General features: G+C 43.4%; 4 protein-coding genes across 4 annotated transcripts; 1 reads left to right on the forward strand and 3 right to left on the reverse strand.

The window, feature by feature from the left end:
- Positions 1 to 6: 6 nt before the first annotated feature.
- Positions 7 to 2,353, reverse strand: LOC137716147 (transcription termination factor MTERF4, chloroplastic-like). The gene is made up of 2 exons (XM_068455548.2): positions 2,196 to 2,353; positions 7 to 1,711 (listed from the first exon to the last, which is right to left on the reverse strand). The coding sequence occupies exon 2, from the start codon at positions 1,681 to 1,683 to the stop codon at positions 118 to 120; it is 1,566 nt and encodes a 521-aa protein (XP_068311649.2). The 5' UTR covers positions 1,684 to 1,711; positions 2,196 to 2,353; the 3' UTR covers positions 7 to 117.
- A 132-nt stretch (positions 2,354 to 2,485) lies between these two features.
- On the forward strand, positions 2,486 to 4,975 carry LOC137716008 (auxin-binding protein T85). The gene is made up of 5 exons (XM_068455398.2): positions 2,486 to 2,654; positions 3,626 to 3,732; positions 4,041 to 4,244; positions 4,323 to 4,390; positions 4,628 to 4,975. Exons 1-5 carry the CDS (start codon positions 2,564 to 2,566, stop codon positions 4,737 to 4,739), a joined length of 582 nt encoding a protein of 193 aa, XP_068311499.2. The 5' UTR covers positions 2,486 to 2,563; the 3' UTR covers positions 4,740 to 4,975.
- On the reverse strand, positions 4,843 to 23,952 carry LOC137716007 (exosome complex component RRP4 homolog). The gene is given in 8 exon segments (XM_088690543.1): positions 4,843 to 5,208; positions 5,211 to 5,427; positions 5,511 to 5,576; positions 22,572 to 22,637; positions 23,169 to 23,232; positions 23,310 to 23,375; positions 23,504 to 23,605; positions 23,729 to 23,952. Coding segments are annotated over 8 exon segments (966 nt in total). The 5' UTR covers positions 23,884 to 23,952; the 3' UTR covers positions 4,843 to 4,978.
- Positions 10,777 to 12,683, reverse strand: LOC148697719 (uncharacterized). The gene is made up of 3 exons (XM_088690173.1): positions 12,585 to 12,683; positions 11,904 to 12,433; positions 10,777 to 11,796 (listed from the first exon to the last, which is right to left on the reverse strand). Exons 1-3 carry the CDS (start codon positions 12,681 to 12,683, stop codon positions 10,899 to 10,901), a joined length of 1,527 nt encoding a protein of 508 aa, XP_088546299.1. The 3' UTR covers positions 10,777 to 10,898.
- Positions 23,953 to 24,348: the final 396 nt, after the last annotated feature.

Genomic DNA, 24,348 nt, shown 5'->3' on the forward strand with positions numbered 1-24,348 from the left:
AAAAAGTGTGTAATGCTTCAAATAAATAAATTTACTTTCACAATATAACATCCACAAAACTCTACTGGAAACCCCAATTTGAAAAGCCAAATTGAAGGTTGAGTGATCATTCTATTTCTATACATAATCGTCATCGCTATCATCATCGTAGTCAGAACCTGAATCGTCGCTCCTTGGTTCTGTGAGTGTATTCATATCAAATGATGGTAATGATTCCATCTCCTCCATGTCAATAGTGTCGTAGTCCATTCGTTGCGCAAACTTTTCATCGGAGCAGTTGAGAAGCCATCCGAGGGAGCATTTCAACCCTTTCCTTGAAACCATCTTATGTCTTGGTTTTATAGTCGATTCAAGACTGTAAGTAAAGAATGCAGGGAAAGCAACCAAGTCATCCAAAGGCCTTTGCATCTCTGCTTGAAAGAAATCAAAGCTGAGTTTCATGATGTCGAGATTCAAGGCAAGCAACTGGGGACACCCGACGACCATCTTCCTCACTTGCTCCAAGGAAAATCCACAATTCTTAAGGAAATTGACATGCTTCATCATAGGTCTATCACTGAGGCTAACAACCTGAGGCATCTTCTCAACAACTCTGCCAAAGTCCTCGGGATCCAAATCAATTACGGACTTGAGCGAACTTTGTTGACTGAGAAGCTTAGGCTTGAGATCAATTCCTATGATCTCAGGATATTGTGCCACTACAGAAGCAAGTGATTCTTCTCGAACACAAAACTCCAAAAGGGATTGAACATTCGGTTTCACCCTCTCCTCCAATCCAAACCCAAGGATGTGAGGCCGCTTTTCTATCAGTCTAGCCACACCCAGTCTTGGAATACCCAACGCTTCAAGATACTCAACAAATGGCTTGATCACCCTACCCACACGCATCCCTAAAATCTCCGGATATCTAGTTAAAACTCCGCCAATCTCCCTTCTTGCAACCCCAATTCCAACAAGGTAAGCCACAGAAGTGCTCATGGTCCCCTCAAGCTTGAACCCCAGCACTTCTGGATATTTCTCAAGAACCCGAGGAATGTCATCGGGTTTGATATCCATTCCTTGAAGATACTTGACCACTGGTGAAAGGTCAATAACAACACTAGCATGCAGGACTTGTGGATATCTTCTCAAGAACTCTGTGAATGTGGATTTCCTAACACCCAACTTCCCAAGATAATCGAGCACAGGAATCATGTTTTTCTTCACACTGCAGCCAAGAACAAGTGGATAGTTGTTAATGTCTTCGATTGTAAGCCCAAGATTGTGAAGAAAATCCACACGTTCCCTCATAACTTCGACTGTAACAGGAAGCTCCAATCCATCAAGCTCATCAGGGACAATACCAATTCCTCGCAAGAAATCATAAACCCGGGCACGATTTTCCATCCTTTCATTCTTCATATCTAACAGACTAGGACGACTGTATAAGGATGAAGAACCTCTTTCTCTCCTACCTAAACGAGTGGTGTTTGGATTTGAAACCGACGAATCCTTATAACTGCTTTCTGACCTTCTACCAGAAACAGAATACTGACACCTTGTTATCAACCCAATCAACTTCTCTCGGTTGCAAAGCGTGGATATAGAATCGAATTCGGGCTTAAGAGATGTAAGTGCTGGTAACTCTGAATGCGCAAGCAAAAAGCTGGGTTTCGTAATACCAGCATAGCATCTGATCTTCATACTTCCAGATTTAAAACTACCAACACGCCTGCGAAAAACGAAAGGCATAACTCAAATAGAAAATAATACACAGCAGATAATCTTGTTCATCAAAGAAAATCTGCTAATACAACATGATAATCTTGTTATTTTCTTACGCTTCGAATAACGGACTCACAAATTCTAATGAAATTCAGCAACCAAAAGAGGCTTAATTTTCATTTGTGAGACAAATTTCTACAAAAATACATAAAAAGGAATACAATTTTCATACCGTAGGCACCAAAAAAATTTTGGGTTCTACCATTTACATCCCAAAATACATAATACGAAGAATTTAGCTTTTCTCAGTAGCAAAAGCCGGACAGCAGAAAGTTCAGCTTCTTTCAGAAGAAGACAGTAAAAAGCCACCCAAGACACAAACTTTTGAGAAAACCCAATTATCCATTTATCATTTAATCTCCATTTTCGTAAGCGAAATGCTCGTTAACTTGAACAAAGTTGCAGAGAAGGAAGAATAAGAAGTGGCTGACCTGTTCGTGGAGTCGCCTGGCTCTGGCTGAGAATTGGGTAACCCGCTTATCCAGAGAGCAGCTGAAAGAGACCGACTCAACAATGGCAGTCAGCTCAGTGGAGCAGCAGCTGTGTAAACACTGGTCTCCTCCTCCGTCTTAAAGCCTAAACCTTTGGCAAGGGAACTGGTCTTGTTTGCCTTACCCCATAAAAGTGCTTTTGGGCCTGAACGTGTTTTTGGTCCTGAACGTGCTTTTGGGCCTGCGGAAACCCAACATAAAGTTACAACCAACCACACTCCCCTCAAATAATTAGAAACAGAAAATCACTTAAGCACACCCCAGGATAAAGATGCAGAGAAAGTAGAAGTTGTGGAAGGAACGAGAAAATGGCAGGCCCTTCTTCTCTTACTATCTTTTTCTTCTTCAGCTTGCTGTTCTTCTCTGAGATATCTGAAGCGTCCAAATGCTCACTCAAAGGTAAAAGGTCCTTCTTAATCTTTCATTAATTTACACAATTCGTGCTTCAAATCTCCACTTTTTAATCAAAGAGTATTAACAGTTGTTTTCTTAATCATGGGTTTATGGTTAATCAGGATTTGATTCATGATTAATGTCTCTGATGGTGTTTGATTCTGTACTTTTCTGGGGATTTTGAGCTTTCCCATATGGTGAAATCTTCCACTTACTTATATCCCTCCGATCGTGGGCTAATATGCTTATTAATGATATAGATTAAGCTAATTAACTGTTTCATTGTTAGTGTATATTTTTATGGTGAGTAAATTGTTGCAATGGTCCCTCCCCTTTAATTAAATTGGAACAATGAGCTCTCAACTAAAAATCCATTATCATTGGTCACTCAATTCATCAAAGTGTGTAGCTATGGTCATTTTCATCAAATTCGTTAAAATTTTGTCAAAATAAGTTATGTTGGAAGGACCATTACTACAATTAAGGTCCCTCAATTCATCAAAACGTGTAGCTATGATCATTTTCATCAACTTTGTCATAATTTTGTCAAAATGAGTTAGGTTGGAAGGACCATTGTTACAATTGGGTTAAATTTGAGGGACCATTGCTCCAATTAGGGTTAAAGTTGAGGGAACATTTCTCTAGTTAAATTGAAGTTGAGGGACCAATGGTAATGAATTTTTAGTTGAGAGACCATTGCTCCAATTGAGTTAAAGTTAAGGGACCGTTGCTACAATTTACTCTCTTATGGTTAATGAGCATTTGATTCATGATTAATGTCTCTAATGGTGTTTGATTCTGTTTTCTTCTCCTCTTGAACTTGATATTTTGGTTGTTTCTTGGGAATTCTGAGCTTGCCCAAATGGTGAGATCTTCCACTTTCTTATATCTTTCGGATTGTGGGTAATATGCTTAATAATGATATGAATTAAGCTAATTAACTATTATATTGCTGAAATGGTATATATTCGATGCAGGGTTACCTATAGTAAGAAATATCAGTGAGCTTCCACAGGATAACTATGGAAGGGGTGGTTTGGCACACACAACTGTTGCTGGTTCACTCTTGCATGGGTTGAAAGAGGTATTGGGTGCACCATTACACTGTTGTTTTTGAGAATTTACTGTTCTTGTGATCTTGTGGCTTAGAGGACTATACCATTTGATTTGCACTATGATCTTCAAACATATTTAACTGAAAGTTGTCCGATAATATAATTGTTCGTGTTGATGATCTTTTGAGAAGTATATCCGCTATCATCGAAAACCACGGATGTTTTTGAGCTTGTCGTTCTTTCCTCTGTCAACATCTTATTTTGCGATAAAACAAGTTATAAATTTGCAAAATCGTTTGGGAGACATGATATATGATGCAATTTATTGGGTTCACAGGTCGAGGTTTGGCTACAAACATATGCTCCGGGATCAGGCACACCAATACACAGGCATTCTTGTGATGAAGTTTTTGTTGTCCTAAAGGGAAGTGGAACTCTCTACCTTGCACCGAGCTCGCACGAGAAGTTCCCTGGAAAGCCACAAGAGTTCTCTATCTTTGCAAATAGCACATTTCACATACCTGTTAACGATGTTCACCAGGTAAACCCAAGCATTCTACGCTTAATATGTTTTATTTTTCTCCGCTATGCAATTCACAACTTACACACTGCTTTGCAGGTCCGGAATACAAATGAACATGAGGATTTGCAAGTACTTGTCACCATATCCCGTCCGCCAGTTAAAGTGTATGCAAACTACCTTCTTTCATCTTCTGTGTTTAATATCATCTATTGCTTCTTCAACTTCAGTCCTGTGTCAAACAGAGCACCGTGATATGATGCAGATGCATTCTTTCGCGTTCTCATGCTGGGTTATTTGTTTCTTCTTTTTCGGGTTTTATACGGGTTCAACATTAGTACACTAATATTCTTTTTTGTTCATATTGCTTGAATGATACTTCTAAGTTCTTCCCTTGGTTTCAGGTTCATATATCAGGACTGGTTCATGCCACACACTGCAGCAAAGTTAAAGTACCCCTACTATTGGGATGAAGAATGCCTCGAAGTCGAACCACCACCAAAGGATGAGCTATGATATCTTAGAAACGTCGCAAACAACCGTTGTAAATCATCTAGTCTCATTATCGTTCGAAAAAGACAATGAGAATAGAGTTTTGATTTCAATGTACATTTCGCAATTTGCAAAACTGCGAGTAACTGGGATGAAAGACTGATGAAAATTGTGATACACATGTAGAGATTTCAAACGATAGAAATTTTCTGTTTACTGGAAAGACTCTTGAATACAGATTATATTCGTTAGACAACAAATCGTCACTTCTTTTTAGTCATGCATCGGCGTACAGCTTCCTTCTCTGCAACCAGAACACAAAACTCTGCACCAAGCATTTCATGTATAGCTACATTTATAGAACTGCTCAAATCAACCGTCTCCATGATCACTTCTACGGTAATATTTATGCCTAAAGCAGACAATACGCGGATAGCATTTGCGGTCCTGCATATGCTCTCTCTTGTCTGTTGGGGAGTGTAATTTTCTCCTGATCTTCGGGACTAAAGGAATTTTTATCGGCTTTGATACCATCTTGTTCTGACTTGTGATCCACTACCATATCATCGGTAACTTCAATGCATTCACCAACCCAGATGAAACCATTACAGCCGAGTATCAGGTCAATGCCATAGTTTTCTAAGTGATGGAAGTGCTGCTTTCGTCGTTTTACTAGATAAGAAGGAACTGTGAGCAACTGACCCCTTCCAAGCTGCAAAGCAGGTTACAAGCATGGTGAGAAATACTAACAAATGATGGATATTCACAAGACCATGGATGAAGAGAATATCGAACCTTTCCGTACTTCTGACTTCTTGCTTGGAGATGTAAACCATCATGTTGAAAACCACGAACTTCAGCCTGGAAAAGGGCAAGTATTTGTAACAATTGACCAAGTCTTAATTTGTTCCTTTTTTCTGTTCAACTAGGCCAGTAATACGTGTTACATGACTGTAAACACGAAAAGTTCCTGAAACAAGAAACAAGAATACTGTGTACAAAATATATTTTTTGTGTTTAATGATTTTGGGGTTACAATCTCTTTGTAATTTGATCCTCTGATTCTATCTTCGTAGGGTGTAGGTTTGTGGATGAGCTGTTGATCCAAAGGGCCGTCGGGGCTTGATCTAGGGATGAACAGTTGATGAACGGATCTTCTAGGGCTTTTGAGCTTGATCTTGAATACTGGGTGTATGGATTTCTTCAAGGGGGCCGTCGGAGCTTGATCTTGAGGGTTGATGGATGAGCGGATCTTCAAGGGCTTTTGGGCCTAATCTTGAAGACTGAGTGTATGGATTTCTTCAAGAGGCCGTCGGGGCTTGATCTTGAGGGTTGATGGATGAGCGGATCTTCAAGGGCTTTTGGGCCTAATCTTGAAGACTGAGTGTATGGATTTCTTCAAGAGGCCGTCGGGGCTTGATCTTGAGGGTTGATGGATGAGCGGATCTTCAAGGGCTTTTGGGCCTAATCTTGAAGACTGATTGGATGTGTGGATTTGTTGAGGTTGTTGATCCAAAGGGCCGTTGGGGCTTGATCTTAGGACGAACGGATGATGAACACTTTCTTCAAGGGGCCGTCGGGGCTTGATCTTGAGTCGGCGGAAGTTCTTCAAGGGCCGTTGGGGCTTGACCTTGAAGGAGGGTTTGACGAAGAACGAAGAGTGTTTTCTTGATCCTTCGGGATTTGCTTGAGAGCTTTAGAGTTTCAAGGCTTCAAGGTTTTGGTGTGATGTAAATTCCCTTCTTTCTTTCTTTCTTCCTTTCTTTCTTTCTTTCTTCCTTTCTTTCTTCCTTTCTTTCTCTCTTTCTTCCTTTCTTTTCCTTCTTTCTTCCTTTCCTTTCCTCTTTCTTCCCCCCGAAATGAATGCCTTGGCCTCCTTTTTATAGAATTCCAAAACTTGATTTTTGGATTTAAATAATCAGATGAAATAAATCATTTCTGCCAGATATTGACACGTGTCCTATTTGATGACCTTTCCAATTTATTTCGATTTTTCGTTGAGTCACACGCTACATGTAAAATTTATGTGACACGTAAGCGTTGAAATTTTAATTATTGGTTAACGTTCATTTCACCGAAATTTCGATATCTACAAATGCCCCCACTTCAAGGCGCGTCGTTGACATGTGCTTGTCACATGTATGAGATGCGTTTTGAAGTTCTTTAATGTAGATGTCGATCCAAGGGCCGTCGGGGCTTGATCTTGAATTGGGCTGGAAATTTCTTCAAGGGCCATCGAGGCTTGATCTTGAGTTCGACTGGAAGATTTTCTGGTTTCTTCCAATCGTTGATTTTCCACAGGCTTAACCTTGAACTGGGCTGGAGATTCTTTTGGTCTCCTCCGAAGGTCTGAACTTGCTCCTTTTATATGGAGTTGAATTTGATTCAAGGGTGGTGAACACTTGATTTTGAATCGGACTTGTGATTTCTTCAAGGGCCATTGAGGCTTGATCTTGAACTGGGCTGGAGGATTCTTCTGGTCTCCTCCGCTCGTTGATTTTCCTTTGTGCTACTCTTGAACTGGGCAGCAGGATTCTTTTGGTCTCCCCCCGAAGGTCTACGAGCAGTTTCAGGATATGGCAGGCAAGTACGAGATGGAGGTGCTGACCTGTTTCTTTGTTCAATCTTTCCAATTCGTATTGAATACGAATTGAAAAAATTGAAGTTTCCTTGTCCCTTCTCTGGCAGTGTATCAACCGTTGAAGATGACTACTCGAGAGCAATACTAGGTAAGCAATCAGGAATAGATTCCAGGTAGTCGGTTCCAGATCGGAAGACTGACTCCAAGTGCCGCTGACTGCTCTCTTTCACTTTGCCATGCAAGTAAGAACAAGGACAAAGGAAAGGACATGGAGAAGGCATGATATGAGATACCTTTGCTTTCAAAGAAGCAGCGAATGAATCAGCACATATATTTGTTGTGCTTGTCTCCACATGCTTCGATGTATCATTTTCGCTTGCCTTACTTGCTCCCATTTGCAGAAGTGGTATTTCCTTATGCAGGTTTAGCATCTTCTCTTGTAGTATTTGTCCTCTGATGCAGGAGTTGAATGCAACCTTTGCATTTAAATGGTGCTTCACTCCTTGGTGGCAACTGGTTTGAGTGGAGGTTCCGACATATTGCTTTCTCTGTCCTTGTCTTGGCAGGTGAGAACAAGGGCAAAGGAAAAGATAGGGAAAAAGCATGATATGAGATACCTATGCTTTCGCCCTTGATGATATGAGATACCTTTGCTTTTGAAGAAACGGTGAATGAATCAGCACATGCTTCAATCTATCGTTTCCTCCTGGGTCATCTGTACTCCAGGCATCTGGTAACTTCAAAGGTTGAATAGGTTTTCTCAAAGGAAGAAGAAGAGTTGTGTATTTCGAGAGGCTTTGCTGGGAGTGCGCCCTCAGAGGTGAGGAAGAGTTGGGCATTTTCTTCAGGTATGCCTTGCCATAAAAGATGAAGGTCGACGTATATAGGGATTTCTTAATAGCAAGTGTTGGTCTTGTTCTTTTACCCTTGTCGACAAACGTCTCTTCGATATCTGAACGACGCCTCTTCGATTTTTGAGCGACGCCTCTTCGATTTCTGAACGAGCGCCACTTTTGACAAAGTTGCACGCGTTTTCTGAAAAGCAGAGAAAGCGTTGCCGAACTTTGCGCTTGTCGGCTAAAGACGTGTAGTCGCGATGATGGCCTCCACGTGTTTTCGACTTTGTCAGATATCTTTTGACAAAGTTGAACGCATTTTCTGAAAAGCTGCGAACGCGTCGCCGAACTTCACGCAGGAAAATCCGGATTTTTTGAATCGGTGGTCGTGTCGCTTGGCTTTTTACAGAGGTATCGATCATTCCAACATACACACTCTGAAAATTGCCCATTCTTGAAAATCGTCTCTGGCCTTTTGAGAATTATCTCCATCCACCTCTTCTCTCTGAACACCTTTGAAAAATGGCTAACTCATCGAACCTTTGCTTAGATTTGAGTCTCAGCAGCGATCCGGTTGTGCCCCGTCAAGGTAATGTATGGCGCCCTTCTTTTTTATCTTCTAACGGTCCTCTTACAGGTGAAGACTCTGTGATGAAGGACGCAACAACAGCTACGATAGTAGCTAGGAACCTCCTCACTCCTGAAGATAGTCGGCTGCTTTCAGGACGGTCCGATGAGTTGGCCGTTCAAGAGTCCCTCGCTCTCAGTGTTCAGTGCGCAGGCTCTGTGTCCAACATGGGCCAACGCCTACTTGCTCGCTCCCGCCAAGTTGAATCCTTGATGGCGGAGGTGGAAAGTCTTAAGCAAGAGATCAAACTGCTTAAGTACGAGAATAGAAGTTTGCATGTGCTTGCAAATAACTATTCGTCGGGCATGAAGAGGAAGCTTGATGAGCTGCAAGAATCCAATGGTCGAATGCAAAGTGACCGTCAAAGTGACCGTCACAGGCTTGCGACTTTCTTCCAGAGGCACCTTTTTCCTGGGTCATCTAGCGTTCCACCCAGTATTGAGGCCTGGAATGCTCTAGCCTCAATGCCTCCCGCTCCGATGCCTTCTGCTCCGATGCCTTCCGCTTCTAGAGTTTTGCCAAGTAATGGGGCTTCACGTGAACATCCTTTGTGAAAGCTCCATCTTTGTATTATTTTTTTTTTTTTTTTCATGTGTAAGCACATATCTGTAATTTATCAGAGATATCAATAAATAAACTTTATTTTATTTAGCGTAATGTGCTAAATAGAGCGCATATATATATATATATATTATTTTTTTCCACATGGTGCCGGTGCACCAAGATCCTCTTTTTCTTTTTTTTTTTTTTTTTTTTTTTTTATTGTTATTTTTTTTTCTTATTGCTTTCGGTGGTACTGATCCACCAAGATAGATCTTTTTTTTTTATTATATTTTTTTTCTTTGCTTTCGGTGGTACTGATCCACCAAGATAGATTTTTTTTTTTTATAATATTTTATATATATATATATTTTGGACATTTGCTTTCCCCACGACACCATCATTCTTACCACTTTTCCTTTTTGTTTTGGCTTGCTAATAGTAGCATGCATCATCTTTTTTTATTTTATTTATTATTTCTTTTTATTTATATATATGGTGCTCTGCAAGGCTAGGTTTGTGGGTGAAAACCCAGGCCGAGTTCGAGAGAAGACGGAGGAGATCTTTGGGTGTGAGTTGACAAACTTTGATTTTGTCAATCACATTCAAAGGCAGCAGCAAAGGCAAGCAGACGGATGAGATCTTTGGGTGTGTGTTGACAAACTTTGATTTTGTTGATCACATTCAAAGGCAGCAGCCATGGCGGAGGTGCAGAAGCAGCCAGATCTTGAGGCAGAGTGTAAGGCGTCGAGTCTGAAGACCGGCTAGTCGTTTGACAGCGGTCAATGAAGCTCTTCGTTGATTTTGATCATGGTGGCCGGAGTGAGGAGCTTGAGGTAGTTAGTGGATGCTGTTGCTGCGTTTTGGTGAGATCTCCGTTGTGTTTTTTTTTTTTTTTTTTTTTTTTTTTTTTTTTTTTTTTTTTTTTTTTTTTTTTGTAGTGCTGCAAATGCCTCCATCGGTGGAGATGAAGAAGGAACACTCCGCGGGAGGAGTTGACAGCGGCAAAGACGGCAAGGATGGTTGCTGCTGCAATCGGTGGAGGCGTTGACGGGCAGCGAACAAGCTACTGTTGGAGTTTGAGCTCCATTTGCTCCTCCCTGGAATTAACAGCTTCTGAACTGCCATTTCCTTCCATTGCACGAGCATCCATAACTGAGCTAGGGGAAGGCGCTTCTCTGGACTGATATTCGAATGCCATAGAAGCTGTATCCTGCTGGTCAATATTCAAAGAAGATGACTGGCTTGTAGATGGTGATGCTATATCTTGAAAACCTGCAACAGACGAACCTTTACCATTTGGTCCATTCCCCAGTTGACCAAAACCATGACCTTTGCATTCGCCTGGATCTTCAAAAGCAGAAGAGCATGGTTCAAAATATGGTGATTTCAAAACAATCTCTGGCTGCTGGCTTAAGACACAAAGTCGTGTGTCACACTGGATAAGCTTTTCAAAATGTTTGTTTAATAATCCTTGCGGGCATTCCAGAAAATGTTCCCTATAACTGCTAGCTTGTCCACCAGTAAAATCTGCTGTTGCCTGCCACAATGTGTGCTTTCTAGGTTGAGGGTTAGTCTCCCGGAAGAAAAGGGGTTGTCTAGCCATCCAAATGCGTTAATATGAATTGAAAGCCACAAAGTGATTCCATAAGTGACAATGTATGTTCAAAGAAAAGGTCATCACCCTTTCTCTTAAACTTAGGGTGCTCTTTTTGTTGTAGGACAAAAACAATATCACCTGTAACGGTGTCCGGCGCTTCATCCGCTTCACCAGGGAATGTTATCCTCTGCCCATTTTGCATGCCCTTCTCGACAATTACTTCCAAGACTTTCTTTTCCTGAACAACCTTCTCACCCTTACATTGTGCGCAGCGATCTTTGTCATTAATGGTCTCGCCAGTACCCTTGCACTCATTGCAAGGATGTTGCATTTGCTGGATCATCGAGGGGCCAAGATGTCTAATAGACACTTTCATTCCAGAACCTTGGCAGCCAGGACATGTCATTGAAGCACCTGACTTTGACCCTTTACCCTTGCACTTGGAGCAGATTACATTGCGCGAGAGAGAAAGCTTTTTGGATGTCCCATTGTAGAGATCTTCCAAAGAAACCTTAAGGGGATGGATAAGTCTTCTCCCCTTCTCTGCCACCACTGGATTTGTTTTCTTGAGCCTTCGTCCGAGCTCTTTGTACAGAAGGAAGCCCGAGAACTCAGCAGTGCAGGACCTCTCCAAGAACTCGACAAAGATCTGGCGCAGCGGGCCCTGCAGTTTGTCAACGGCCTCCTTGAACTCCTTGTTCCTGACGAAGTGTGTCTGGTTGTAGTCAGTCTTGAACTCCTGCAGTAGCGCCTCGAACTCCGCCTCGTTCAACTTCTTGTTGATCTCCGTGTTGAACAGCGTCTCCATCTCGTCAAAGTCCGTCGTGTAGAATCTCGGAGAGTGGTGGTAGGTATGAGAGGGTCTCGAACTTCTTGTTGTTGATTGGATTCCACACCTTCATGCAGAGAGTTCTTGATCCATTGGAGACCGTTTTCTTGGCCCATCCAATAGAATCATTCACCGGAAAAAGTTTCCGAGGGTTGGCTTTCAAGCCAGCATAACCGGATGCACAAACCGGGGCAATAAAGATCGCAGCAGACATCTTCGAACTTGATGTCCAACGGTAGGAGAGAAGAACAAAAAGATGCAGTTTTGGTGGGTTGCCAGGGCAAGATCGGAGGAAGCTCCCCGGAGAGGAGATTGTCGTTGAGATTCAGAGACTCCAATTGCAGTCCTGCAATTGTTTCTGGGATTTTTTCGGTGAAGGCGTTCAGAGAGAGATCTAAGTTCCGGAGAGAGGTCAGATTTCCAATGCTCTCAGGCAATTCGCCGAACAGGTGATTTTCGTACAACTCGATCTGCGTCACGCTCCTCAATCCACCGATGCTTGGAATCGCAACGTCTGTGCACTCTCCGATTACACTGGCAGCAAGTGAAGGAGTCCTCCTGCGACGGCGAGGTGGCGACGAAGCAGTAGGAGCAGAGCTCCGAGGACTCGACGCTCGTGAGGCATTTCTTGCAGAGGAGGACGACGCGCCACTCGCTGTAGAGGATCTGAAGCTTGCTCTTGGCGCTGGCGTTGGCAATGTCGACTCTCAGGTGGCAACAATGACACTCTGACAGATTCGGCAACTCTCTGGTTTTCTTCGTCGATTGCGATTGGAGATCTTCGTTGTTCTTCATTGAAGAATTTGGCAGCGACGACGATTTGCTTTGAATCAAAGGGGGTTAGGGTTTTAGGACAGAGGACGTCGCCATCGGGTGATGGCTTGTGATCTCTGCTGCTGCCGTTTCTGATTTTTTTGGGAACTTGTTGCTGGCTTGTATCTCCTCCACCTCCATAGCAGTAGTTTCATGCCTTTCTCAAACAAAGACTCATTCAATTTTGGGACTTTCTTTTCTCTTGCTTTGGTTCGTTCTTATCCTTCTGCACCACTAGCTCTCTCTAGAGAAAGAAAGGGGTTGAATTTGGGGGACACGCAGATTGGGCTTTGAGAGCCGGGCCCGGGCCTGGCGGGAGAAGATGCAGAGCTCCTTGCACAGCAAGCTCAAAACAATTGTGTGTTTGAGAAAAGATGGGCCTGGCATTTGGGTATATGGGCCTTCGTCCTCAACACAACAATCCAGCCCACCATTTTGGGCTTGTCGACATTTTGCTTTCTTTTTTTTTTTTTTTTTTTTTATTATTTTTTTTTTATTATTATTTTTTTTATTTTTTTTATAGTAGAGAATATATATATTTTTTTTCTAATACATAGTAACATATGTATTTTTTTTTTTCTCTTTTTTTTTTTTTTTTTTTTTTTTTTTTTTTCTTTTCTTTTGTAATAAAATTGACTTTCTTTAATGAAACATTTATTTATTTATTTTGATGTGACTGTACTTGAAGTTTTGAAGTTTCAAGTTGCCTACGTACTCTTCCAACGAAGAGATCAAGTCATAACGTAGTTCAAATGAGTGATGATTTTTATGATGATTTTGCCGTACACAGTTTATGCTCTTGCGGGCCAGGAGCGTGGCGCGTTTGCTTTAGGGGTAGTAGCGCTTCAAAAATCTGCCGTTGATGGGGCCGATCTTCAACCCGTCTTCTGCCGTGATTAAGTAGGCGCCATTGGTGTAAATCTCTTGTATTACGTAGGGTCCATCCCATTTTGATGTGAACTTGCTTTTTGTCTTATGGGTTGTAATGATAGGCCTACGCAATGCCAGCACGAGATCTCCGGCTTGGAAAGACCTTGGGCGGACTTTCTTGTTGAATGCCTTGGCTAACCGTGCTTGGTAGCATTCCAAGTGTTGTTGAGCTTCGAGCCTTCTCTCATCCAGCGCTTCCAACTCCTGAAGGCGCAACTTTGCATTTTCTTCATCAGTCAAGCCTTCTTGTATAGCCATCCTTAGTGAGGGGATTTGACTTTCAAGCGGTAGAACAGCTTCTACGCCATATACGAGAGAATAAGGTGTAGCTTGGGTAGGAGTCCTATGTGTAGTCCTATATGCCCAAAGTGCTTCACTTATTCTTTCATGCCAGTCTCTCTTTGTTCGGCCGATTACCTTTTTCAGGAGGTTGCACAGCGTCTTGTTGAATGCTTCTGCGAGGCCGTTGGCCGGAGCATGATACATGGAAGACTTGTGCTGCTTGAACTTGTATTTGTCGCAAAGCTCATCCACGAGTCGGTTGGAAAACTGCTTTCCATTGTCCGTGATAATGTAGCGAGGCACCCCATATCGGTGGATGATATGCTCCTTGATGAAACGAACAACAGTTTCCTTTTTTACTTCCCTTAAAGGTATGGCTTCAGCCCACTTGGAGAAGTAATCTGTTGCAGCTAGGATGTAAGCTTCCCCTGCAGATGACTTTGGCGTAATTGGTCCTACAACGTCCAATCCCCATGCGTCGAACGGCCATGAAGCAACTGTAGGGTGTAATGGTTCAGGCGGTTGATGTATGAAGTTGGCGTGGAATTGGCAGGCTTGGCACCTTTTGGCGTGTTCCAGGCAGTCCTTCACCATGCTCGGCCAGTAGTAACCCATTCTTTTAAGCTGGAAATGTAGCTTTGGTCCAGATTGATGTGCCCCACACACACCTGAATGTGCTTCTTCCATGGCTTGATTAACTTCTTCCTCACCTAGGCATCTCAGGAGCAGTCCTTCAAAAGAGCGTCGGTAGAGTGTTCCTTTGTAGTAAAGGAAGCGAGGTGCTCGTCGACGTATTTCGGAACGGTGTCTAAGATCATCGGGAAGCTTTCCGTGCTCTAAGTAGTCGATCAGCGGCTGTCTCCACTCTTCAGTATCGACTGGAAGTACTGAGATGACATTTGTATCATCTAGTGACATTTCATTAACGAGCGGAATCACCCATCTTTGGCAAACTGGCACGTCTGCAACTTCATCTTTTCCTAGTGTCATACTTGAGGCTAGATTGGCGAGAGCGTCTGCCATTTGATTTTCCTTTCTTGGCACATGTTCTAGTCTCACAGCTTCGAACCTTTGTAGCAGTTGGGTCGCTAGCCGGAAGTATGGGACGAGATCATCTTTCCTCACCTCATATTCAGTTAAGAGTTGATTGATTATGAGCTTGGAATCGCCATATACCTCAAGAGCTGTGATTTCCATGTTGATCGCCATTTGGAGCCCGATGATCAATGCTTAGTACTCAGCAACATTGTTGGAGCATAGCTCATTCAGTTGGAAGGAGTAAGGTAGTATGTGCCTTTGTGGTGACATAAATACTACTCATGCCCCCGCTCCGTCTGCTCGTGCGGATCCGTCGAAGAACATCGTCCATGTCGGGAAGATGTCGATGTAGAACACCTCCTCGTCAGGCAAGTCGTCTGAGATTTTCCAATCAGCCGGGATTGGATGATCGGCAAGGAAGTCTGCTAGCGCTTGTCCCTTGACGGCTTTAGCTGGGACGTAGATGATCTCATATTGATTAAGAAGCAAAGCCCATTTAGCGAGTCGCCCTGTCAAGACTGGCTTAGTCATAACGTATTTGACAGGGTCGGCTTTAGCAACCAAGTGGATGGTGTAAGCATGCATGTAATGTCTGAGTTTCTGAATGGCAAACACCAAAGCGAGGCACATCTTTTCTATTGGGGAATAGTTCAACTCAGCGCCGGTGAGAGTTCGACTGAGGTAGTAAAGTGCTCCTTCTCTTTGGGATTCATTCTCTTGCGCCAAGAGTGCTCCGATTGAACTTTCCTGAGCAGCAATATACAATATGAGTGGTTTCCCGGGCACAGGTGCCCCCAGGACAGGTGGACTTGACAAATATTTCTTTATGCTTTCAAAAGCATTATGGCATGCTTTGTCCCACACGAATGGAACATCTTTCTTCATAAGGCGACTAAACGGTTGACAACGCCCTGCGAGGTTGGAGATGAAGCGTCTGATGAAGGCTAGCCGTCCTTGTAGACTTTTCAGCTCGTGCAGGTTTCTTGGCTCGGGCATGCTTTGAATAGCCTTGATCTTTGATTGGTCTACTTCAATACCACGGTGCTTGACGATGAAGCCGAGGAATTTTCCAGAGGTGACGCCAAACGCACACTTTAACGGGTTCATCTTGAGGTTGTATTTTCGCAGCCTTTCAAACACTATTCGCAGATCCTTCAAGTGTTCTGATCTTTTCTTCGTCTTAACCACCACATCATCTACGTAACATTCTACGTTTTTGTGTAGCATGTCATTGAAGATTTTCTGCATTGCGCGTTGATACGTAGCTCCAGCGTTCTTTAGACCAAAGGGCATTACCTTGTAGCAGTAGATACCTTTTGGAGTACGAAAGGCTGTTAGTTCCTCGTCTTCGAGGGCCATGCGAATTTGATTGTATCCAGAAGAGCCATCCATGAATGATAATGCCTCATGGCCAGTGGTTGCATCCACCATGATTTCAATGATTGGCAAGGGGAAGTCATCCTTTGGGCAAGCATCGTTGAGGTCCCGGAAGTCTACGCAAACACGTATTTGTCCTGATTTTTTAAGGACAATGACGATGTTGGAGATCCACTTGGGGTATTGCACTTCTCGAATAAAGCCTGCTTCGATTAGTTTGTCGATCTCGACCTCGATTTGTGGGATAAGCTCAGATCGATAGCGTCTTTGAGTTTGCTTTATCGGCCGTGTTCCAGGCCTGACCGCAAGATGATGAACAGCGATGATAGGGTCCAGGCCGGGCATTTCTTTGTAGGTCCAGGCAAAGACGTCTTTGTACTCTAACAACAGCTGATAATACTCCTCTATCTCGTCTGTACTTAATAATGCACTTACGAAGATAGGCTTTGGTTCCTTGCTTGTACCTAAGTTGAGTTCCTTGAGATCATCAATTGTGGCTTGTCCCCCATCTTCGAGCTGTGGCGGTGCAGCAGTGACATCTTCCTCGGGGATTTCGTCTTCTTTACCTTCTTGAACCGTGACGTGGAAAACATCTTGGATCTCCTCTTCGGTGCTGTCTTCTCGGGCTTGTCGGCATAAGGATTGTCTGGTGTTCTGGGAAAGGCGTTCCTCGCAATCTTCATAGGAAGGAGCCTTGACCGGGTAATTGAAGAAGTCTTCTGGGAAGAGGTCGCACATTGTGATGGGGATGGACGATCTTTGTGTCGAAATTTCATTATCTCCAATACTTTCACATTGTTCTGGAGGTTGACAGGAGCTGTTTTGCCCCCTTTTCGACTGATAAACTTGTGGACAAGATGGTTGCTGCTTGTCCAATTTCTTCGAAGCGATCTTCGAAATGCATTCCTCACAATCTTCATAACAAGGAGCCTTGATCGAAAAATTGAAGACATCTTCGAGGAAGAAAAGATCCCGCATGAACGATCTTTGTGTTGTAATTTCATCATCCTCAACATTTTCATGTAGCTTTGAAGGTTGACGGTAGCTGCTTTGCCCCCTTTCCGATTGGTGAACTTGTGGACAAGACATATGTTTCTCGTGCAGCTTCTTCGGAGTGACCTGAATCCATCCTTCATCTTCACTTGACTTGACTGACATGGTTTTGGAACATGCCCCCAGCGGTTGAGGTGAAGACTTTGAGTCGAAAGAGCCAGAAGTGACATCTTTCTTAGGGATTTCATCTTCAGTGCCGTTCTCTTGGGTTTGTTGGCATGAAGATTTGCCAGTGTGGATGATGATGCGCCTCCTTACCTTTAGTGGTCCTTTTGTGTCAACCTCTAGGATTGCTTGGCGCTTCATCCTTGAAGGAATCAAGCTTCGAACGTCGTCCTTTTCTCCTAACCCATTAAGCTTTTCTTCCTTTAGTGTTGTCTTCCTTTTTCCAAAAGGCTTCCCATTATCTTCAAACCTTTCTGAAGCTGATCGTCGCAGAGGAGAGATAACTGTGTTGCTTTGTTTCTTAGGCTTTAACAACCTTTCAAAAACAGAGCTTTGGGATGTCGGCGCGTTAAGCCTCTTGAAGACAGAGGTTCGGTCTTGACCACCAATGCGATTAAGCACTGAAGTTCTGGAGCTTGACTGGCTCATCCTATCGAAGACCGACGTCCGAGGGGAGGGTTTAGGCTCTTCTTGGTCTTGTTCAATGCTCATGCTGACATATTGAGTGCTAGTGTTTTTCGCTTGGCTTGAAATCATCACAGGTGCATTTGGTGTGAAACCAAGTCCGGCTTTGTTGTTGTCAACTCCGTAACCATGCTCCTTCAACTTCTTTTGAGTTTTGGTGAGGTTACGTTCTTCGTCATTGACAGTGTTTGAAACCTTCTTTCCAGCCACCGCAGAAGAAGCGAAGTCGTACCCGGCTTTTGACATGAGTTTGTAGGCGTTAGGGTCAAAACCTTCCTCGGTCCTCTTGGTTGGAAGAAAGCTTGATTCCACCTTCTTTGGTAGAGCTTTTATGAAGCCTTGTGGTAGTCTTGCGGCCTTAGCACCCCCTAGCTGTGTCAGAGGCAAAACTGCATTCGTCTTGAGCAACTTCACGTTATCCGTGTGCCACTGTGTGTCGGCTTTTCTAGTTTCGAATGGAGATTGACCATTCTTTCTTCTTGACATCGGGATATACCGGAATATGGGTGCGTTCGGTCCTTCTGACGGCATCCTACTCCCTTTGGTTGTTGCAGGTTTAGCAAACTCGTCATCATCTTTGCTTGAAGATGGCCCGGCCTGCTCTTTTTGTTTTTTAGGCATGGCTTGCCACTCCTGCTTTTTAGGTGCTGCTCTGCCCGTGGATTTGATCTCTTCCGGAAGGGCTTCGGGTACCGTCTCTTCATCCATGTAGAACTTGGCATCTGCAAAGTGTGATTCGGCTTCGGTGAATGGCTTGGTATCACCTTGGATCACCTTCACTCCTTCTCGGTAAAATTTTAGGCATTGGTGAAGGGTGGACGGCACTACCCCATTTGCGTGGATCCAAGGTCTTCCTAAGAGCAAGCTATAGGAAGTTCTTGCATCAATCACGTGGAATATCGTGCTTGATTTGAGCTCTCCCATGGTCATCTCTACTCGGATCATACCTATCGCCCTTTGTCCTCCTTGGTTAAAACCCTGGATCAGCAGACGGCTCAGGGATAGTTCATTCACCTTGATGCCGATTATGGTCATTGTTGATTTTGGCATGATGTTTATGGCTGACCCACCATCCACAAGCATGCGGTTGACTTTGTATTCCTTTATGTACCCGGAGACGAAGAGAGGACGGTTGTGAGGCTTTGATCCCAACAGTAGGTCTTCGTCAGTGAAGTTAATTACGTCATGGGTGGCACAACATGTGGCACATTCATGTGGCTGAAGCTTCGAGCCTTCGTCGTTACTTTCTTGCACTTCGTGGTCGTCGGGACCTGCCAAGACTGCTGCTAGTGCTCTTCGCATCTTTTTTGGCAATGGTAGCGCTTCCTCGATGCTAAAGTGTGTTGGCAGACCTTCTCCAGGTGTAAGGGTCTTTTCTACCTCAGTGGCAATAGCTTTGCCTTTTGAGGGCTCTTCTATTTCTACTTCAACCATGTGACAAGCCACGGTAGTGCACTGTTGGAAAAAGTCATTCGGGAAGTACTCACGCAAGGAAACGGGAATGCGTGGCTCCTGCTCCATAGGTTCCCTAGCATATGTTGTTTTATTATGCTTTATGTTTCTTTTAGGCTTCGCATTGTTGCGGCCGTGGTGATTTCTTCTTTGTTCCACCTTTGGCTGTATGACTTGTGGTCTTGGTTTCCTTGTCTTTTTGTAGGTTACCAATATCCATCCTTCTTCATCATCAGCATGTGTATCTTGGTCGCTTCTCTCCAGTGATGGTTGTGTAGGAGGTGCCGTGCAACTTAAGCATTCACGGGAACGGTCAGGTGTCATTTGGAGAGGCACAGGATTAAACGATCCAAACGCAATTGTAGTGGTATGCGTTGCGGCCGTGTCCTCAAGGTCGAGCTCAATTTGCCCTTGTTGTGCTAGCTTCATGATGAGTTCTTTGAGAACGAAGCACTTGCCAACAGGATGGCTCACAATACGATGATACTTGCAGTACCTAGGATCGTTTGTGCGATTCATTTCTTCAGGACGCTTGCATTCGGGTAGCTCAATCACCTTTTTTTCCAGCAAGTCATCTAACATGGCAGCCATGTCAGAGTCAGGAAAAGGGTACGTTTTCTGTTCCAACTCTCTCAAGGTGCTCTTGTATCTGTCTTGGGTGCGAGAAGGCTCACTTGTCTTTATCTCCTTCGCTTTCTTCTTGGAGGAGATCTTGATGGGCGCTGAGGAGGTCTTGATGGGCGCTGAGGAGGTCTTGATGGGCGCTGAAGAGGTCTTGATGGGGGTAGTGTTGACGGTGAAAGCTTCCTTAGCGGGCTTCTTCCCGGTCTTGTCTACATTTGGGGCGAATACTTTCTCCTTATTGAAGTTAGTAATTGGCTCCTTTTTCCCATGATTAGCGATACTCAGCTCCATGTCGTGGGAACGAGTTGCTAGCTCTTCGAATGTTCTTGGTTTTATGCCTTGGAGGATGTAATGTAACCCCCAGTGCATGCCTTGAACGCACATCTCAATGGCAGAGGTTTCAGAAAGCCGATCTTTGCAATCCAGACTTAAGGAGCGCCATCTATTTATGTAGTTGACGACAGGTTCATCTCTCCACTGTTTCGTACTGGTCAGCTCTAGCATGCTTACAGTACGACGAGTGCTGTAGAAACGGTTGAGGAATTCCCTTTCTAGCTGGTCCCAACTGTTGATAGACTCAGGTTCGAGGTCAGTGTACCAGTCAAAAGCGTTACTTTTCAGCGAACGCACGAACTGTTTGACGAGGTAGTCTCCCTCTGTCCCAGCATTGTTGCAAGTTTCAATGAAATGGGCGACATGTTGCTTCGGGTTGCCTTTTCCATCGAACTGCATGAATTTTGGGGGCTGATAACCCCTTGGCATCTTCAAAGCGTCAATCTTCTTGGAGTAAGGCTTTGAGTACAGTACGGAGTCATGCGAGCTTCCTTCGTACTGTGTCTTGACAGTGCTTGCGATCATCTCCTGTAGCTGCTGGATAGAGAGAGATCCCATGAATGCCGTTTCTTGGTCTAGCTTTGGCTTTTCTTCAACTTTCTCCACTGGTGGCTCCTCTTCTTCGTCGTCTTCTTTCTTTAATAGGCCAATATTTGGGTCGACTTTCACGTCGGGCAGCGCATCTAGTTGGTTGACAAGTGCGGCAATCTGCAAGTCCTTCTCCTCCACAGTCCGTGTAAGCTTTGCGATTGCTTCATTCATCTGAGCTAGCTGCTCCTCGATTGAAGTTGCTCCAGTGGTCATAACTTGCATGGTTGTACTGCCGCTCGAATCAGCGTCGGAGAGTAGGGACTCTGAGTATTTCCTCGGGCTTTCCCCCCTTGATGCCTTTAGCGAGGCTAGGGTGATCACAGGCTCGTACCTCAGGTGCTCTTGTTCCTTTGACAGAGTCAATGCAGGAGCGGAAGCCGCGGAAAAAAGAGCTCTTGCCTTACTTCGGGTTACGATGCCCGAAATATCACCACTTGCGGCGATGATGTTCTTGTTCTTTGCTTTGATTGCAGGAACAGCTTGATCCTTTCTTGATGCCATTTGCGTTTTTCGATGATTGGAGGATAGAGATGAGAGGTAGAGATTATCCCACCGGGCGTGCCAAATTTGTAAACACGAAAAGTTCCTGAAACAAGAAACAAGAATACTGTGTACAAAATATATTTTTTGTGTTTAATGATTTTGGGGTTACAATCTCTTTGTAATTTGATCCTCTGATTCTATCTTCGTAGGGTGTAGGTTTGTGGATGAGCTGTTGATCCAAAGGGCCGTCGGGGCTTGATCTAGGGATGAACAGTTGATGAACGGATCTTCTAGGGCTTTTGAGCTTGATCTTGAATACTGGGTGTATGGATTTCTTCAAGGGGGCCGTCGGAGCTTGATCTTGAGGGTTGATGGATGAGCGGATCTTCAAGGGCTTTTGGGCCTAATCTTGAAGACTGAGTGTATGGATTTCTTCAAGAGGCCGTCGGGGCTTGATCTTGAGGGTTGATGGATGAGCGGATCTTCAAGGGCTTTTGGGCCTAATCTTGAAGACTGAGTGTATGGATTTCTTCAAGAGGCCGTCGGGGCTTGATCTTGAGGGTTGATGGATGAGCGGATCTTCAAGGGCTTTTGGGCCTAATCTTGAAGACTGATTGGATGTGTGGATTTGTTGAGGTTGTTGATCCAAAGGGCCGTTGGGGCTTGATCTTAGGACGAACGGATGATGAACACTTTCTTCAAGGGGCCGTCGGGGCTTGATCTTGAGTCGGCGGAAGTTCTTCAAGGGCCGTTGGGGCTTGACCTTGAAGGAGGGTTTGACGAAGAACGAAGAGTGTTTTCTTGATCCTTCGGGATTTGCTTGAGAGCTTTAGAGTTTCAAGGCTTCAAGGTTTTGGTGTGATGTAAATTCCCTTCTTTCTTTCTTTCTTCCTTTCTTTCTTTCTTTCTTCCTTTCTTTCTTCCTTTCTTTCTCTCTTTCTTCCTTTCTTTTCCTTCTTTCTTCCTTTCCTTTCCTCTTTCTTCCCCCCGAAATGAATGCCTTGGCCTCCTTTTTATAGAATTCCAAAACTTGATTTTTGGATTTAAATAATCAGATGAAATAAATCATTTCTGCCAGATATTGACACGTGTCCTATTTGATGACCTTTCCAATTTATTTCGATTTTTCGTTGAGTCACACGCTACATGTAAAATTTATGTGACACGTAAGCGTTGAAATTTTAATTATTGGTTAACGTTCATTTCACCGAAATTTCGATATCTACAATGACTTACACAAAGGACATCGTTCTCTTCAAAAATGCTGCGCATGTTGAGTTCATCCAGAGCAGTTCGCCGCCTCTAGCCATTGAAAGAGTAAACTTAAATGAGGGATTGTAACACTAAATTTACAGTAGTGGAAAATCCAAATTGATCCGAACATATCTCCGTTTCAAGAGTAGGTGATGGTGGAAATACGCTACTTCTATTGAAAAGGAGTTCAAATTATCTAAATAAATAGAATACATAATGAATAAAAGGGTTCAGTAGCGTTCAGATTGATAACCAAAAGTTCAAACTAAGAAAATCTAGATCATCTAACAGATTCAAATACAGCAATATGAATCGATAGAACAGAATTCCATGCTTCGTGTCAAATATGTCCAACGGTAAATTGGCATTCCTTTGTTCCATCTCGGGGTTATCTTTGGCCCTAATCCACAAAACTGTAAATAGTGGACAATGTACCGAACAACGAACTAGTTAGCATTCTTCTTGAAAATGTTTTACACCACTACGAGTCACTTATCTAGCAACACTACAAATTGCATATCTGGTAAAAGAAACTTATCGCTACTGATGCATGCTGCGAACTTGGGCTAACAGTTATACCTGGATGCCGTCAGGTAAGTTCATCGATGAAAGCATCAACATTGCATCATGGCTATAGTTTAGCATAAAACCAACATACACAACAAAGAAAGCAAATTAAATCATCGAAAATCAAACTTTCGATAAAATTACGAAAGGTAGTTCAGCATTCCGGTTTTCACCTCAATTACACGCCCCACTATGATATCTCTAACCTCTGGTTTGTACCTACCATAGTTTTCGTTTTTCGAAAATTCATTAAGCGCCAATGATCAAAATTTCAACAAAAATTAACAAAAAATAAAACTTTCAAATTCTTAGAAAACCAAATAATTAAACACTTAATTACTACGTACCTGGCCCTTAAAGAACGCACATAAACTAGCTTATTGACTCTCTCGACGACCCCGCAAACCGTCGCAACAACTTCCCCATTGACCTCAGAGGTCCCATGTCCCCTGATCCACAAGAAATCCGAGATACCCAGAAATTATTTTACAGATAAAATAAAATTTTGTAGAAAACCCAAGTCAAAAATCACCAAATCAGGGCATTCTAGAGAGAGAAAGAGAGAGGGGTACTTGAGAAGGCCGTCTTCGTAGTTAACGGGGATGGAGTCCGCGACGGTGACGGAGGCGTTGGAATTGGCCTTTGAAGACAAAGACTCGAGCTTTTCGAGAGCTCTCTGTAGCCGAACCTTCTGGGTTTGGTTCAGCGAAAGCTGTAAATCTTTCATCTTTCTCGCTGTGGAAGAGAGAGCGAGAGAGAGGGAGAGAGGAGAAAAACCCTGAACCCTGGCCTGAGTTCCCAGATCGTTGCATGGATTGGGAGGCAATGAATGGGCCTCACGTTTTAAGGCCCAGTTAACAAATGATGAAAATAAGCCCACATTAGATGACGTCGTTTCTGACATGTTTACTTAAATTGAGAATATATTATAAAAAATAAAAAAATAAAATAAAACCTAAGGGACGGGTTAAGTGAAATGTGCTTATTTTGAGTTTGATTTTCATGAGTCCGATGTTGAGGTTCTCAGTTGTCGGAAAATAATAGTTTTCAAGTTTATTTTTTACTGCTTGGGTTTTTCTATAAGTTTAGAATTTGAACCTAACTCGTTAGAATTAGGTTTTATTTAGAAATCAAATTTTAGTTTATTATAAATAAGATGCTTATTATTCACTTGTGCGTAATATATGCTTGA

The sequence above is a fragment of the Pyrus communis genome, chromosome 3 (genome assembly GCF_041283825.1).
Source record: "Pyrus communis isolate YQ-2024b chromosome 3, ASM4128382v1, whole genome shotgun sequence".
In the NCBI taxonomy this organism is placed as follows: Eukaryota; Viridiplantae; Streptophyta; class Magnoliopsida; order Rosales; family Rosaceae; genus Pyrus; species Pyrus communis.